Here is a 15,867-nt window from a genome sequence, read left to right as displayed (position 1 = left end):
AAATTTGACAATTCTTTTGCGCGATTTTTTTGTTCTTCACCTCTACCATCCCTTATAATTTTATAATAGTCATACAGTGGACCTGTTGATGCTTTTTTGAGTAACTTCTTTTGACCCGCTATCGCCGTTACCAGTGCTCTAGGTAAACAATATTCATCGTTGTTGCGTAAATTCATTACACCATTTGGTCTTATTAAATCAACAGCAGGGGTCCACATTCTGCCTTCAAGACCGTCAAAGATATACAGCTTGATATGGAACGTATTTGTTACGTTGAATCCTCCGGCACTTTGACTAATTTGTGAAACCAGGTTCCATAGATCCTCGAACGTGTATCCATCAATTTGTCGTAATCTTTGATACGCAGGCATATTCTCTATACCTTCAAAACTGAAGCTCATCGTGAAACGGTTATGCCCATGTCTCCCCGCATCAATGATGCAATCGTATAATTCTCTAAACGCCTTCATAGTCCAAGTAATAGGGTTTTGGCCCGCGGGTGGGTCTGCAATGCGAAATTCCATATCAAAATTATCCATTAAAAATCGAGGGAGTCGCTGTCTTCCATAATTGAGTTGAATTAGAGCACGGGGTTCTTCTCCTTGATCCATATTAACATCTTCATTAATATTATCCACCACATTTTCCTCAATATTATTTTCTACTTCTGCGGCAGGCTCGTTTCCCCCACCAACTTGAATGTTACCTATAAAATAGAATCATTATTAAATAAAACGCTAAAATAATTATAATAATATCTTTGCGTCCTCAAACTTACCTTCATCGAGATTTTGTTGAATTTCGTCGTTTTGCACTGCCAAAAGAGGGTCGTTATTTAAAACGGGCAAATTTTCGGGAAGTTCATTTGATTCTAACCATTGTGTAACAATCTGATCATCATCATCGTTTTCTATTTGTCTACCATCATACAATACTGGATTTTCAATTGGAAGATACCCTTTTTTAAAAATGACATTAAATTAAAAATAAATAAAAAATTTAGCGAGCCTAATTATTTTAAAAAGCCTAGTAATTATTCATATATTAACTTACCGTCAATATCCGCCAAATAATTATTTAAATCAGGCAAAATTTCAGGTAAAACATTTTCACCAAACCATTCGTTCTCAAAGGAGTCACTAAAACCGTTGGGATCCATCGTAATTAGAAGTTAAAAACGGAATGTACTCTCTCGAAATAAGACCACAAATAAAAGTTAAATTTTTTCTCGTTTCGAGAAACATCACACTTCTCCAAAACCCCCTCCTCACACCCCCCTGCTGCGACCAATTTTAAAAAAAATCTCATCAGATCTTCAAAAATACATCCTACATCTTTTTCCCATTAACCCCATGCCATTACTAATTCATGACATTCGTCTTTATCACCCCATATTGTAAAACCCCTACCCACTTACAGGAAAAACGTCAGGTCCAAAATTTACCAAGGGAATTCCTTCACACGGAGAAACCCCTCACCGCGGGGAGCGGAAAAGGTCTGGCGCCAGTGGCCGAGGAGTGGGGGTTTGTTGTGTCTCGCCATACGTGCCCCTAACTACTAACATGGCCTTCATGGTCAATCATTTTTCCAATTTTTTTTAAACAATCATGATTTTTTTAGTATGTTACTACTTTTTTCATTATTCGAATGAGAATCTTTAGGAACGTGTAGTCTTCGATCTTTCTTTTCAAGTATTTATCATTTTAAAATAATTGATGTGTATGATAAATATGAAAAAACGTGAGTAAAGTAATTTTTAAGGACGACAACTTATCGTTAATTATATGCTGCTGATGTGTGGTATATGTGGTATTGTAAGGACCAGTACTCTAGATCGAACTCGTGAGTTTACGTGTGGCGTTTGAGGTGACGTAGACCCACGTGTTAGACCTTAGAGTGTGGTCTGTAACCATCGAATTTGCGGTTAGACAATTTCCTCAGTCATTACCAGCAACTGCCGTGCGTTGAATGAGAAACGACATCTCTCATTTTAACTTTTTGACATTCTGCTACTGACAGAAAAAAGTTTATTTTAGATAGATAATATGTGAAATAGTTTGTAATAATAATCACAGTGTTATTAAAATTCAAAATGTAACCTTTTATTACGACACTAATAAAGTTCTCGTTATTGTGTAAGCAATGTGAATCTGTTGTTATTTATTGGATAAAAATATTCTGATGACCACCAAAACTTAATTTCTTGTTACAGGTAACAATTAATGTACCAATTTAAATTTTGGCCTAAAATAATTGTAGCAATACCTGAGACTTAATTTTTACTGTTTCCCACAGTGACTAGTTCTCAGCAAAGTGGCGGGATCAGTGGCTAGTTGGTCTTACCGAATTCCATCGGTTTGTTGGCCTCCAGTGATGATAATCTCCACGTTAAACACTCCTCGTTGACACTCTGGTACTCCCGAGAGATACTGAATACATGTAAAACAATTCTTGGACATTTTCAGGACATTTTTGGGACAATATTAGAATGTTTTTAAAACAAATTTTGAACATGTTTACTTTTAAAATTGTTGTAAAAATGTTCCTGATTAGTTGTAAAAACTATATATATTAGGGTGCTTTTTTTTTTGCGACTATTTTTTTTTCGCTCCCATCCCGAAATTTTGTTGGAAATACACCCAAAAAAATTCCCTGAAAGTTTGAGCCCTTAATATTAATATTAAGTACTCCTACACAGCGTGTGAAGATTTCCCATTTGAAATATACGAGAACTTTCATTTTTTTTTTTAATTTCTATAGCTCAGTGGCATTTCATAGCATCGCTTTGACCATGGGCGGGTTTTTTTCAGAATTGAATGCTCTACAAAAGTGTCCATTGTCGCGAAGTCGTAACTCATACTGGTGGGGTAGTACGGACCGCCAAACCGAATTTTTCATAGAATTCTTGTTTTTTCACTCATTATCTCATAAACAACAAGACATACAGAAAAAATGTAAATGATAATTTTGTAGGAAATTCAATTCTCTACAAAAAAGGTCCTTACCACCAAATCACTAAGATCGATATTTTCTGAGATATTAGTCATTGAAGTTTACGTAGCATTGAATTTCCACAAAATGTTGAATCAAATCTTAAAAAATATTGATTTTTTTATTCGTATCATAATTATAATTAGTAATTACTTATTGATTAAGTTGCAAGTTCAACGAAAAAAATTTTTAATTGTATTTTTCTGAAGTTTTTTATTTTTAAATAAATTTCTCATTTAAATCACACCATAATATTTGAATTTATCATTTAATAATTCAATTTTAATGAAATTCTAGCTAAAAATATATTGTGTATGATCATTACGAAGAATATGGGATGTTTCTTTGTTGCTGTGTATTGTGATACTGATTAATTGCGGTTTATTTTTATTGCTCTAGTGGTACTACTGAGCTTTCACTTGACCTTGAATGCGTTCAACAAATTTCCTCTTTAATTGCAGCGCTTTCTTTGTTTTCGCGTACTAATCCCGTGAGAGTAAGAACAAAGCTTAGTGTGCATTGATCAGTGTGACGCCGTTGTATGTATACTTTGTTAAATTTGAGGTTAGATCGACTTTAACAATCATTAAAATGAGTGAAAAAATTGGTAATAAAACTTGGAATTATTTAATTGGATTTGAAAGAAGCCAAATAAATAATAATAAGCTGCCTTCGTATCGTGACTTACTGAATTTGTTTATGTATAAACATCAGTCTTTAAAATTAACTATTCGAAATAGTGCTACTAGTGTTATTAACGATACTAATACTATTTGGGCTAGTTTCAAGATTCCAACTATACGTCCTCAGCACAGTCTTGCGAAGTTGGAAAAATTTTATGCCGAATATATAAAAGTGAAGACACATCATAAGAGGGAAAAAGATCGAAAGCACAAAAACAGAATGTTGAAAAGTTTAACCAAAAACTAGATAAATTGTTCGATATTTCCAATTCCACAATGGTTAAGAATTTGCCAAAAGAGCAGCAACAATTTCTGAATGAGTGTCAAAAGGGAAAAAGCAATCTTCACTCGCCCGTTACTACTTTCTTGCCGGTGGAAACTTTTCAGAATAAATCTGATACTGAACAGGAGATAGCAAATGAAGATAATGAGAACAATACAGACGAATTTGGTTAGTTTCTTCTCACATACAACTATAAATTATCAAGCTCAACAATCAATCATTTTTTAATAATCGAAAACAATTTCTTATAATTTAGACTCATATTTTTTCTACTTACTTGTAAAATTTAATTCGCATTAAAATTCTAATTTTCTTAACCTCATTTTCTGAAAATTGAATTCTATATAATTTTTCAATATTTTAAAATTTGTTTCTATATTCATAACGTTTTTTTCTAATTATTAGTCTATCATTTTTGGTAAAATTTCTATCAAGTAAATCTGAATAAGTGAGATAAATCAAAATTTATTTAATTTAATCTAACGCGCCAAAAGAAGTATAACTTCAAAAAATTTGTTTTCGATTTTTTTGCAGTCGAAAATCCCCACGCTATTAAAAAATTGAAGTCACTGTAACCAATAAATTTAAAATACATATCATTTTATCTTATTTTTATTTGGTAAAATTGACGGAAACTCAATTCAAAGAATATCTTTGCTTCTGAATAACAGAAGCTGAATATAAAATTTGAAAAATGTTTTAATCGATTGGGTTTATTTATTTAATTCTGAAAAAATTATTTTAGTCATGAAATTATCGCAACATTCAATGCCAGCAAGTTTTTGTAGTCTATCATCAAATTCCAGTGGGTTGAAACGAACATATTCTGATTTTGAGAATGAACTCCCTGTACCTCGTAAAAAGAAAAAAATCAATATTTTAACTCCAGAACTTGTATCAGCTTTAGATCGCACTGGAACTAGTGATAGAGATGCAATGTTTATCATTGCAGCTGTTATAGATAGACTGGGATTAGATATTGATAAATATAATGTGAGTTATTCTTCTATTCGCAATGCACGTATTTCTAAGAGAGAAGAAATTGTCGATGCAATTAAAAAAGAAGAAATAGACGAATCTTGCGTAGTTCATTGGGATGGAAAAATGCTACCTACAGGACAAGGAACATCAAAAGCAGAACGGCTCTCGATACACATTTCAGGAATAAGTGGCGAAAAATTTTTAGAAGCTCCGTTGCTTTCTGACGGCACAGGTATAAGTTTCACAGGTATAAGAAGTCAAGCTTCAGCCGTATTTCAGGCTCTGACGACACGCAATATTTGCGATAATATTAAAGGAATGTGTTTCGATACGACTGCTTCAAACACAGCTAAATTGTCAATTGTTAAATTACATTTTCAAACCTACGCTAGTCATAATAATTAAAGGATATAATAAGAAGTCTAAATTTTTGGGTGTTTTTCAACGAGCAGTAACTTCGAATAGAATGATTGTAGAGCAAAAACAAAAAAAAGCAAATAGTAGCTCTAAATGTCTAGTTTTTAGATACGACCATGACAATTCTTTTATCACGTTTGAGTCTGGAGAAATGCTGAGGAAACTACAAGAAAAAAAATTTTACAAATTTTTTCTTATCTAAAAAAAGGTCTACGGGCTTCAAAAATGTTTTTCCATTCTTTCACTCAAAAACGCTTGCAAAAAATTTAATGTCCTTTTATTTGACAGAATTAGAAAGCCTGTGCGATGATTTGCCGCGGAGTTATCGTCAATCAAAGCAAAGAAGTTCTTTCTAACTTTGATAATTAATAACTCTCGGAATAATGGTCGTATGAGAAATTGAAGGAGAGTTTCAAAAACTACACGATATTTTCTATGAGATTCAGAGAATGGCTTTTGACAAAAAAAAATTTTTTTTTAATTGAAAATCCAAATCTCAATGAAAAAAAATTTTTTTTCTTAAGAATCTTTATTTTTTCGATCAAAAAGATTGATTTTTTTAGAAATTTGAAAAAAAAAACAAAAATTTCAAGAAAATAAATAAAATTTGAGAAATTGCTCACAATGGCGATTTTTGCGAAAACAAAAAATTTGAAGCTTCGGGACACTATGGAACAAAAAATCGCAACACTTTGAATTTTCCAGGGATTTTAGGAGATACTTTAAGGTTAAAAAATTACCCATGAAATTTTTCGTTCATTTTATCCAAAGTTATACCAAGTTATCCAAATATCTTTAATTATGCAAATTTTTGTCTTTTTTTCAGTCAAAATTTTCAATTCAGAAAAAATTTTCTCGTCAAAAACAATTCACTGTATCTCATAGAAAATATCGTGTAGTTTTCAAAACCCTTTTTGATTTCACATACGATCATTATTCCCAGAGTTATTGATTATCAAAAGTAAAAAGAACTTTTTTGCTTTTATGACGATAACTCCGCGGCAAATCATCTCACAGGCTTTTTGATTCTGTCAAATAAACGGGCATTAAATTTTCTAAAAGAGCTTTTGAGTAAAAGAATGAAAAAACATTTTTGAAGCCCGTAGACCTTTTTTTAGACAAGAAAAAATTTGGAAAATTTTTTTTTTATAGTTTCCATAGGATTTCTTCAGACTTAAACGTGATAAAAAATAGTCATGATCGTATCTGAAAACTAGACACTTAGAGCAACTATTTGCTTGTTTTCTGTTTTTGCTCTGCGATCATTTTATTCGGAGTTACAGCTCGTTGAAAAATACCCAAAAATTTAGAATTTTTTTATGTCCCATAATTTTTGTGACTAGTGTATATTTTTATCAACCATTTCAATCAAAACAGATAATGTTTTTTTTTTAAGGTGACACCAAAGGTGCTTGTCCTTTACTAGAGAAAAAAATTGATAGTGATTTATTATACTTTGCTTGTCGTCATCATACGTCAGAGTTGATGTTACGAAATGTAGCAGAGGTTGCTTGGCCAGCCACAAATGGTCCAAATGTACCTATTTTCAAACGATTTAGAGACAATTGGGATAACATTGATAAAGTAGTATATGAAATCGGTTCCAATGATGAACATATTACCGACATTTTGAACGATAAAAAAAAAGACATTCTCGATTTTATTGACAATCAATTAAAGGTATGAATTAATTCAATTTTACATTAATAATTGTGTATTTAAATGATGAACTAGTTTTTGATACATTTTTGTGTGTATTAAGGACTTATAAGTTTTTAATTGATATATTTCAAATATCTCGAATATTTTGCTCGAATATTTTACAAAGTGTATTTTTTCATTAACTTTATTTACAAATTTAACTAATTACATTATCATTCACTATCAAAGAAACCCATTGGTTGCTGATAATGATTACAGTTTTCTCACTTTTTTATTTTTCTTTCTTTTCATATTTTTCAATAAGAATCATCATCCAAGAGACTACTATAGAGAATTACTGGAACTAAGCAGTATCTTTTTAGGTGGTGGAGGTGATAAAGTTCAATTTAAAGCCCCTGGCGCTTGTCACCATGCAAGATGGCTTTCAAAAGCTCTTTATTGTTTCAAGATATATTTATTTCGTAAGCAGTTTAAAGTACCAGCGAAAGAAACAGATGCTTTGCGAAAAAATTGTGTTTTTGTTGTATTATTTTACGTGAAAATATGGTTTACTGCTCCATATGCGATAAAAGCCCCAAACTCAGACTTACAATTAGTAAAAGATCTTATCGAACATCGAAAAATTCATCCGGAAATCGCTAACGCAGCTCTTGAAAAATTATCTAAACATCTATGGTATTTGCATGAACAACTTGCTTGCTTGGCGCTGTTTGATAATACAGTATTACCAGAAGAAAAATTGAAAATTGCGAAAAAAATTAATGGTATTCCCGCTGTAAAGCAATCGAATAAGCATTACTCAGAGCCTTACAAAACAATTACTTCACTCAGTGAAAAAAACATCAGTGATTTTGTGACACCAAATTCAGTTTTCATCTTTAAACAGTTTAACCTTTCATATGAATTTTTAAATTCTGAATTTCATACATGGGAATCAAATTTTGAGTACCAAAAATGTTCTGAAACATTCAAAAAGTTAAAAGTTGTAAATGATACTGCTGAGCGAGGAGTAGCTCTGACTCAAAGAATCAATGAAGCTTTCACCCGCAATGAAGATGAACGACAAAAAGTTTTTCAAACAGTACAGCATCACCGTTCGCAACATAAACTGTGTACTAAATCAACTTACAGCATAAAGAAAATGGTGTAAAATATTTAATTTATCGTATTTGATCATACATGTAGTTGAGTTCAAAGTTACATAGACCTGATATCTTAGTTATTTATTTACAAATAAAAAAACTTCAGAAAAATACAATTAAAAATTTTTTTCGTTGAATTTACAACATAATCAATAAGTAATTACTAATTATAATTATGATACGAATAAAAAAATCAATATTTTTTAAGATTTGATTCAACATTTTGTGGAAATTCAATGCTACGTAAACTTCAATGACTAATATCTCAGAAAATATCGATCTTAGTGATTTGGTGGTAACGACCTTTTTTGTAGAGAATTGAGTTTCCGACAAAATTATCATTTACATTTTTTCTGTATGTCTTGTTGTTTATGAGATAATGAGTGAAAAAAACAAGAATTCTATGAAAAATTCGGTTTGGCGGTCTGTACTACCCCACCAGTATGAGTTACGACTTCGCGACAATGGACACTTTTGTAGAGCATTCAATTCTGAAAAAAACCAGTCCATGGTTAAAGCGATGCTATGAAATGCCACTGAGCTATAGAAATTAAAAAAAAAAATGAAAGTTCTCGTATATTTCAAATGGGAAATCTTCACACGCTGTGTAGGAGTACTTAATATTAATATTAAGGGCTCAAACTTTCAGGGAATTTTTTTGGGTGTATTTCCAACAAAATTTTCTGGATGGGAGCGAAAAAAAAAATAGTCGCAAAAAAAAAAGCACCCTAATATATATATATATATATATATATATATATATATATATATATATATATATATATTAGGTGGTTCTTATGTTGGGTTTTTTGAAATTTTTTTCACGATAGTTCAAAATCGGTTCAAAATCTATAAAAAAAAATCATGCCAAGTTATAGCTCTTAATTTTAATATTAACCCGCGCCCCCGACGGTCAAAGTTTTAAAGGAAAATAACATGGGAAAAGTTATATTTTTACTTTGGAATTTTTTACGTCATAAACTAACCAACAAATCATATCAAAAATATTTTTTCTAATGCAAAATTTAACGGTCTACAAAAAGGTCTCTTATCATTTTTTGATAATTCTAACGGTTTTGAAGTTATTCGAGGTCTAAATTGAAACTATAATCTTTTTCATAGTTTTTTCTGGTCATTTAATAATTCAACAATCATAGTCGGGTTATTATTCATATTAGATTACTTTTTTACTTATGCATATAATTTTGAACTATAATTTACGTGAAAAGTATTAATCAATTAAAGAAGTGTATTATTAATATTTTAATGAATCGAAAATGTACAAACATTACCATTTTTATTTTTAATTACAGATACTTTCATAAAGTTTTTACATTAGTTTTTTTAAGTGCGTCAGGAAACATTTGACGATGATCTTTAACCAATTGTAACACGTATTGCATTTGTTTTTCATCCTTAGTATAACGATTACAAAAATCTTGCACTAGTTTAACTCCTCTTTCAGCACAGTCATTCACAACCGATAGTTTTTAGCGAATCGTAATGCAGTTTTATAGTATTCATTATGAGCCCATTCAGAAGGATGAATCTTTAAAAATTCTGTTTGTAACTCGAATCTATTGAAAAAATTGATCGATTCTGCAGTTACGAAAAAGTCAATATCATTATATAATAATTCAGTTATGCTCTTAGTTTGAAAGCGTTTAACACTACATTTTTCACTAGTATAATCCAAGTCTTCTTCCGGAATATCATCAATCACAATTGTTTCTTCTTCTTTACGCAGCTTAGCGACAATGTTTGATTTTGTTTCTTGTGAAACTTCCTCATCAAAAATAGCCATGATTGCTAATTCTGGTGATAAATACCACAAGTGATTCATAAATCTACTAATTGCCACAGTAGCAAGATTACTGTTGATTGCCTTAAAGTTGTTGAGTTCTTTTATAAACTGTAGATCATGGTACGGAGCTTTGACACTATTTGACGACGAAAACCAAGCTTTAACATAAGCCATTGTCACAAAAACACATATTTGCCGTAGTTTATTATCTTCACCTTTTTCAATGACAATTGCTCCCGAAGCATGTACATTTTCAATATATAAATAGCTTTTGCCATCCATCGTGCATGGTGACAAGCTCCTGGCTTACGAAAACTAAATTTTTCGGGGATGACACCGATAAAAACTAAAGTAAGCTCTAATAACTCTTTGTAATCATCACGAGGCAGTTGTGATGCAAGAGTTTCAGTCGCAAAAGTTCTAATAGATTCAATTTTTTCATTTGTCAAGATATTATCATTTTTCGGATCATCTAAACCTGTTTTGTAACTGAGTTTATTTAAATCTCCCCATTACTTTTGGAATCGGATAAAAAGTGGAACATTAGGACCAACAGTATTTGGAAAAACAGCTTCGAAAACATATCTTAGGACTATTTCAAATATATGATGCCTACATGGAAGATACAACAAATCTCTTTCTGACAATTTTTCCAGTAATGCAGCAGCACCATTACGAAGGCCTAAATTTGAAGGAGTAGTGTCACAGCATATTGCTTTTACAGATATGTCGAATCCCCAGTCACATAATGTCTTATGAACTACAGAAGCTTGTGCCATTCCAGTTCCATCTTCACTCGTTGGTACACCTAACATAATTTCTTTACTTTCTGAAGTAATTATTACAGGCAATCGATGAACAGTTTCTGTATTTAACAAATTAGGTAATAATTTTCCATCCCAATGTACAACAATAGACGATAACTTTAAGTCTTGGAAATGTTTTTTTATTTCTATTGATTTTGACTCTCGCATAGTAAGCCGACATTGGCGAATAGATGATCGATTTACAATAATGGAATTAATATCCACTTCTAATAATTTTAAATCGATAAGCGACTGACAAATAGCTGTAGTTATAAACACAGCATCTCTGTCGCTTACTTTACAACGGTCAAAAGTAGCTACAACTCTTTCGTTGAGAATATTGTGAGTTCCTCTTATATTTCTTGATTTAAATTGGCCGGCAGTAGTTGGAATGTATACTTCTCCACTAGAGACTGATTGAGCACTTCCTTGGCTTGATAAGAGTTCAACGTTTTTGTCTACAAAAAGGATAATGATAAGACAAAAATATCTTCACTATAAAATAATAAAATATCAATGAGTAAGTTGATTATTATAATTTACCAAATAATGATTTTTCTTTGTCACTTTCCAATTTTCGTTTTTCGAAATCCAATTGTTTCTCTAATTTTTTAACACCAATTTCATCGTCATCGTATTTTTCGTCTTAATATTTGCAATAAAACCAATTCGTTCATCTGATCTCTGATTATTCAAGAATTCTTTGGAATTTTCATCAACCATTTCAAATACATTTGACGGTGCGATGTCAAATAATCTTTTTAATGAACAGGAAAATTCATTTTGTTTTTTCACAGCAACTTCACTCCGATTTCTATGTTTAAGAAGTATGCGCCACTCATCATACAGTTTTTTCAACTTATCTCGATATCTTTGCACATCTTGAACGGGAATTCGAGCTTTCTTCCAAAACACAATAATTTCATCAATCACTGCAGCAACACTATCTGTGATAGTATTATTTAAAATACGTGTATAAAAAAATAACACTTTCAAAGCTTGCAATTTCGATGGTAATTTGTTACCTACGATTTGAACGTCAACATCACCAATCAAAAAAATGTTTTGACGTAAACGTGATAACTCCATATTTAACTGATTACTTAAATATCGGATAAATGAACTCAAAAAATTTATTTATATATCAAAAAGGCATCAGTACTAGTAATTGAACGATTTTGATCAAGCTGAGAAATAAATGTAGGTTATGAGTAATCTGAGAATTAATTTTAGTGTTAGCGATTGAAGTAAAATCTAATAGATGGCGGCATGATCGGTTTCTAAAATGTTTTTAACCAGAAATCAAAATTTGAAATTGGAGTTTGTTGATATTTGTACCAATAACAATAAAAATCGAGACAATAGGTCCCGAATTTCTTTTGTATCCAAAAAAGTTAAAAATCTTTAAAATGTTCGACAGTTCAGGCTAAAAAAATGAATTGGTATTACTATTATTCCAAAGTTACAGTTACTTTGAAAATTTTCTAAACAAAAAAATCCAATGAGATTATAAAGAATAACCGGTTCATGATTTATGAACTATTAAATAACCAAAAAACAGAAAAAACGATGAAAAAGATTATAGTTTCAATTTAGACCTCGAATAACTTCAAAACCGTTAGAATTATCAAAAAATGATAAGAGATCTTTTTTGTAGACCGTTAAATTTTGCATTAGAAAAAATATTTTTTGATGTGATTTGTTGGTTAGTTTATGACGTAAAAAATTCCAAAGTAAAAATATAACTTTTCCCATGTTATTTTCCTTTAAAACTTTGACCGTCGGGGGGCGCGGGTTAATATTAAAATTAAGAGCTATAACTTGGCATGATTTTTTTTTTTATAGATTTTGAACCGATTTTGAACTATCGTGAAAAAAAATTTCAAAAAACCCAACATAAGGACCACCCTAATATATATATATATATATATATATATATATATATATATATATATATATATATATATATATATATATATATATATATATATATATATATATATACAATCAATTAATATTCACAATCACAACAAAATAAATTATTAAGAAAAAGTTATACTATTCTAACTCTACAAAAAAGTTATCCTATGAGTTTTTGATAAAATGACTCCTTCAAAAGTTATTTAACGTTATACTTGGGTTTATTGTCAATTCTATGTTTTCAATTTTATTGTCAGTTTTAAATTTTTTGGCTATAAAATCGTTGAAATAAAAGATCATAAACAGAAAATAAAAAAAAAATAATAATTTTTGAGACATAAAAGCGATAACAAAACTTTGGATTTGCTATGAACATGAAATGAAATTTACATAGTATTAATTAATGTCTTTAAATCGGTATTTCGTGTTTACTCACGGAATTGAATCTTAATTATTTAGAGAATATATACATAATTGCAATTCAAATTCAATTTTTCACTATTCCGCCTAATGCCATCTATGAGAGGTTTTTATAACTTGAGGTTAAAACTATTTTCACTGAGTTTAATTATCGATTGATCCGTAAGCAGAAATTAAAACAAAACAACGTTAACAAACTTGTGTAGTGTTCTTGTTTTATTTATACATTGTACGTAATGATCGTTACTAATGAACGTACGTAAAAAAAGTAATTGAATATGTCACACGAATTTTATTCTTGTGTGCGTCCCTCTCTGCGCCTAGTGTTGGCAACAGATCCACACTCGGTGTGTCTCTAGAATTTGACTATCTTGTATTATTTTGACTAATTTATTTATTGTATTTGACTCTTTATCATTTATTATATTTTATGTACTATTGTTTATATTCGAGAATTTATGTAGTATTGTTATTAATTCTTAAGTGTCAATTTGACGTTTGTTTCAGGAAACTGGATTAAATTATTTATAGTTTCATTATTTCATTATTTACATATTTATTGCCGTAAATCTGTGCCTAATGTACTTAATCATATTATGAGCTTGTTTCAGCATTTAAGATCAAGGTCCAACGATGGGTATCGGGACAGGTAATAAAGGAAATGCAAAAGCATAATATTGATTATTGATAATAGATCATAGCCCTTACTTGCATGGGTAAGGCCCTACAATATCGGTCGCGAGTAGAGGGACTTGTAAATTTTGAGTAAATTGCTAGAGAGGCCCTTGTGGTCGGACACGAAGCCTCATAGGTTTCGGCAAAGAGTATAAGATAGAGGGGAAGGTCGCGTATACTGTTACGAATGCCATCTGATGTTTGTGTCCAAGTACTAAAGTACTGTCATGGCGGTTTAAAGTAATGCGTCATACTGGTAATACCAAAGTTGCTTGTAACGGCTAACAGCACTTGATTTTTATCTTAATATAAAATTTTTTTTAAACTAATTAAAAAAACATGGTTCGGTGTAATGTGAAAAGATGTCTAAGAAGACCAGAAAAAGATAAAGACCATTCTTTTTTTTTATGGCCAAAGGAAGAACGAATGTAAGTAATATAGGCATTAAATTTATAGCGTCTCAAAAGTAAGTTATTGATTATCGATCAACTTTTCTTGCTTGTAAATATTTATATCCTGTAAACTTGGTGTTGTTAAATGTTTTTTATTTACATTAAATTACATAATATTAAAAATTTTGCTCGATGAAATTAGTGTTTTGAATTGATTTTTAAATTTTATTGTATAGACGCCAACAATGGAAGGACTTTGCTCAGTATAAAGGGTCTTCCAACAGTTTACGAATTTGTTCCGATCATTTTGAAAGACGTTATATCAAGAAAAATGCACCACCCAAACGACTATTAGTACCAAATGCTGTTCCTACTTTACTTCCGCCTGATAATATTTTGAAGATGCCCAAGAATATGCCAAAACCTCCTTTGACAAATTCAACTGCAAAAATTTATTAGTAAACGTCAATAATGAAGAAGTTATATTTGAACGTCCGGCTTTGAAAGGTATTGTTTTAAAAATAATTTAAAGAAAAAATGAGAATTGTTGCAGTAGTAAAATAGAACAATATCGCTAATATCAATATTGTTGTTACAGATGAATGCTCGCATAATGACAGGGGCATTACTTTTGAAATACGCAAGGCTACTGATAATGAACCAGCTTTAATTAATATTGAAACAAATAGCTTTGTGAAAATTTCATTAAGAGGTAAGAAGTGCTTCTGCTTGCATTAGAAGCTGTGACTTAAATACAGGCAAAAAAATCAGTAAATTGCATTTAATATTTAAATTCATGATTTTTTTGCGTTTCTGTCGAGTAAAAGAAACTGGTGAAACGATAGAAAATGTAATAAATCCAAAAGTGAGGGGATAAAATGCAGAAGATATACTTCAAAAAAAAATCAAAAAAAAAATTCTGTGATATTCAACTGAGAGATAGCATTTTGAAAATTATAACTATTGTAACAAGCAGCCTTACAATTTTTCCAAATTTTTATTATTTCAATGCCAATGAAAATGTGATATTTTGTTATTAATAATTGTAAATAATTAAAAATTATAGTAACTACTGTTTTAAAAATGTCTGAGCCCGAATTGTAAATATTATTTATTAGAATTTTTGTTACTACTGTTTCAAAAATATCTGAATCAAAATTGTAAATATTTTTTAGATTTTTTGTTTAAATAGCTTATTAAAATTTAAACACAAATTTTTAATTTTTGGTAAAAAATAGAAAATATTTTAAATACCTTAAATTAACATTTTCTTATTTTGGAGATGATAAAATTGGAAAATTGTAAGTAACTTAATATTGTTCGAATTGCATTGTAATCAATCCCCGGAAACATGATAGATATTCCAGATTTACCGTAGCAATAGTGAACAGTATATAATAATTGCAACTTATTACAGCCTTATACGCATTAATACCAGTGTAAAATTTAGTGACAACATCAAAATAAAACTCGACAAAATTTACAATTAAGATTATTTGATTGTGAAGCCAATTCCTATCCTACTTAGTTTAATTTTTTTTCTGTCCCCACTTTTTCTACTAATCACAAACACAATAAGTTCATGAATCTTACAAAGCATCATCTATTACGTCATCAATTTTTTTTTTTTTTTCATTACAAGACGAACGAGAAATTGGAAAATCAACGGAACCACTAAATCCAGAAGCAGT

At 30.3% G+C, this 15,867-nt stretch overlaps 1 protein-coding gene across 1 annotated transcript; it reads left to right on the top strand.

Annotated features, from left to right (window-relative positions):
• The first annotated feature begins 13,933 nt into the window (after nt 1-13,933).
• LOC141528736 (uncharacterized) lies at nt 13,934-15,662 on the top strand. Its single transcript, XM_074244943.1, has 3 exons — nt 13,934-14,212; nt 14,413-14,683; nt 14,775-15,662. Exons 1-2 carry the CDS (start codon nt 14,124-14,126, stop codon nt 14,633-14,635), a joined length of 312 nt encoding a protein of 103 aa, XP_074101044.1. The 5' UTR covers nt 13,934-14,123; the 3' UTR covers nt 14,636-14,683; nt 14,775-15,662.
• Nucleotides 15,663-15,867: the final 205 nt, after the last annotated feature.

This window comes from Cotesia typhae, unplaced genomic scaffold, assembly GCF_013202065.1.
Source record: "Cotesia typhae breed Kobodo isofemale line unplaced genomic scaffold, CoteBio_Ctyphae contig_44, whole genome shotgun sequence".
Taxonomy (NCBI): Eukaryota; Metazoa; Arthropoda; class Insecta; order Hymenoptera; family Braconidae; genus Cotesia; species Cotesia typhae.
This window is presented reverse-complemented; position numbering and strand designations above follow the sequence as displayed.

Excerpts from the sequence above, each read along its gene's own strand:
- LOC141528736 (XM_074244943.1), top strand. The coding sequence starts at position 14,124 with ATGGTTCGGTGTAATGTGAAAAGATGTCTAAGAAGACCAGAAAAAGAT. Across the intron at positions 14,213-14,412 it reads TGGCCAAAGGAAGAACGAAT|ACGCCAACAATGGAAGGACT; the intron begins GTAAGTAATATA and ends TTTATTGTATAG.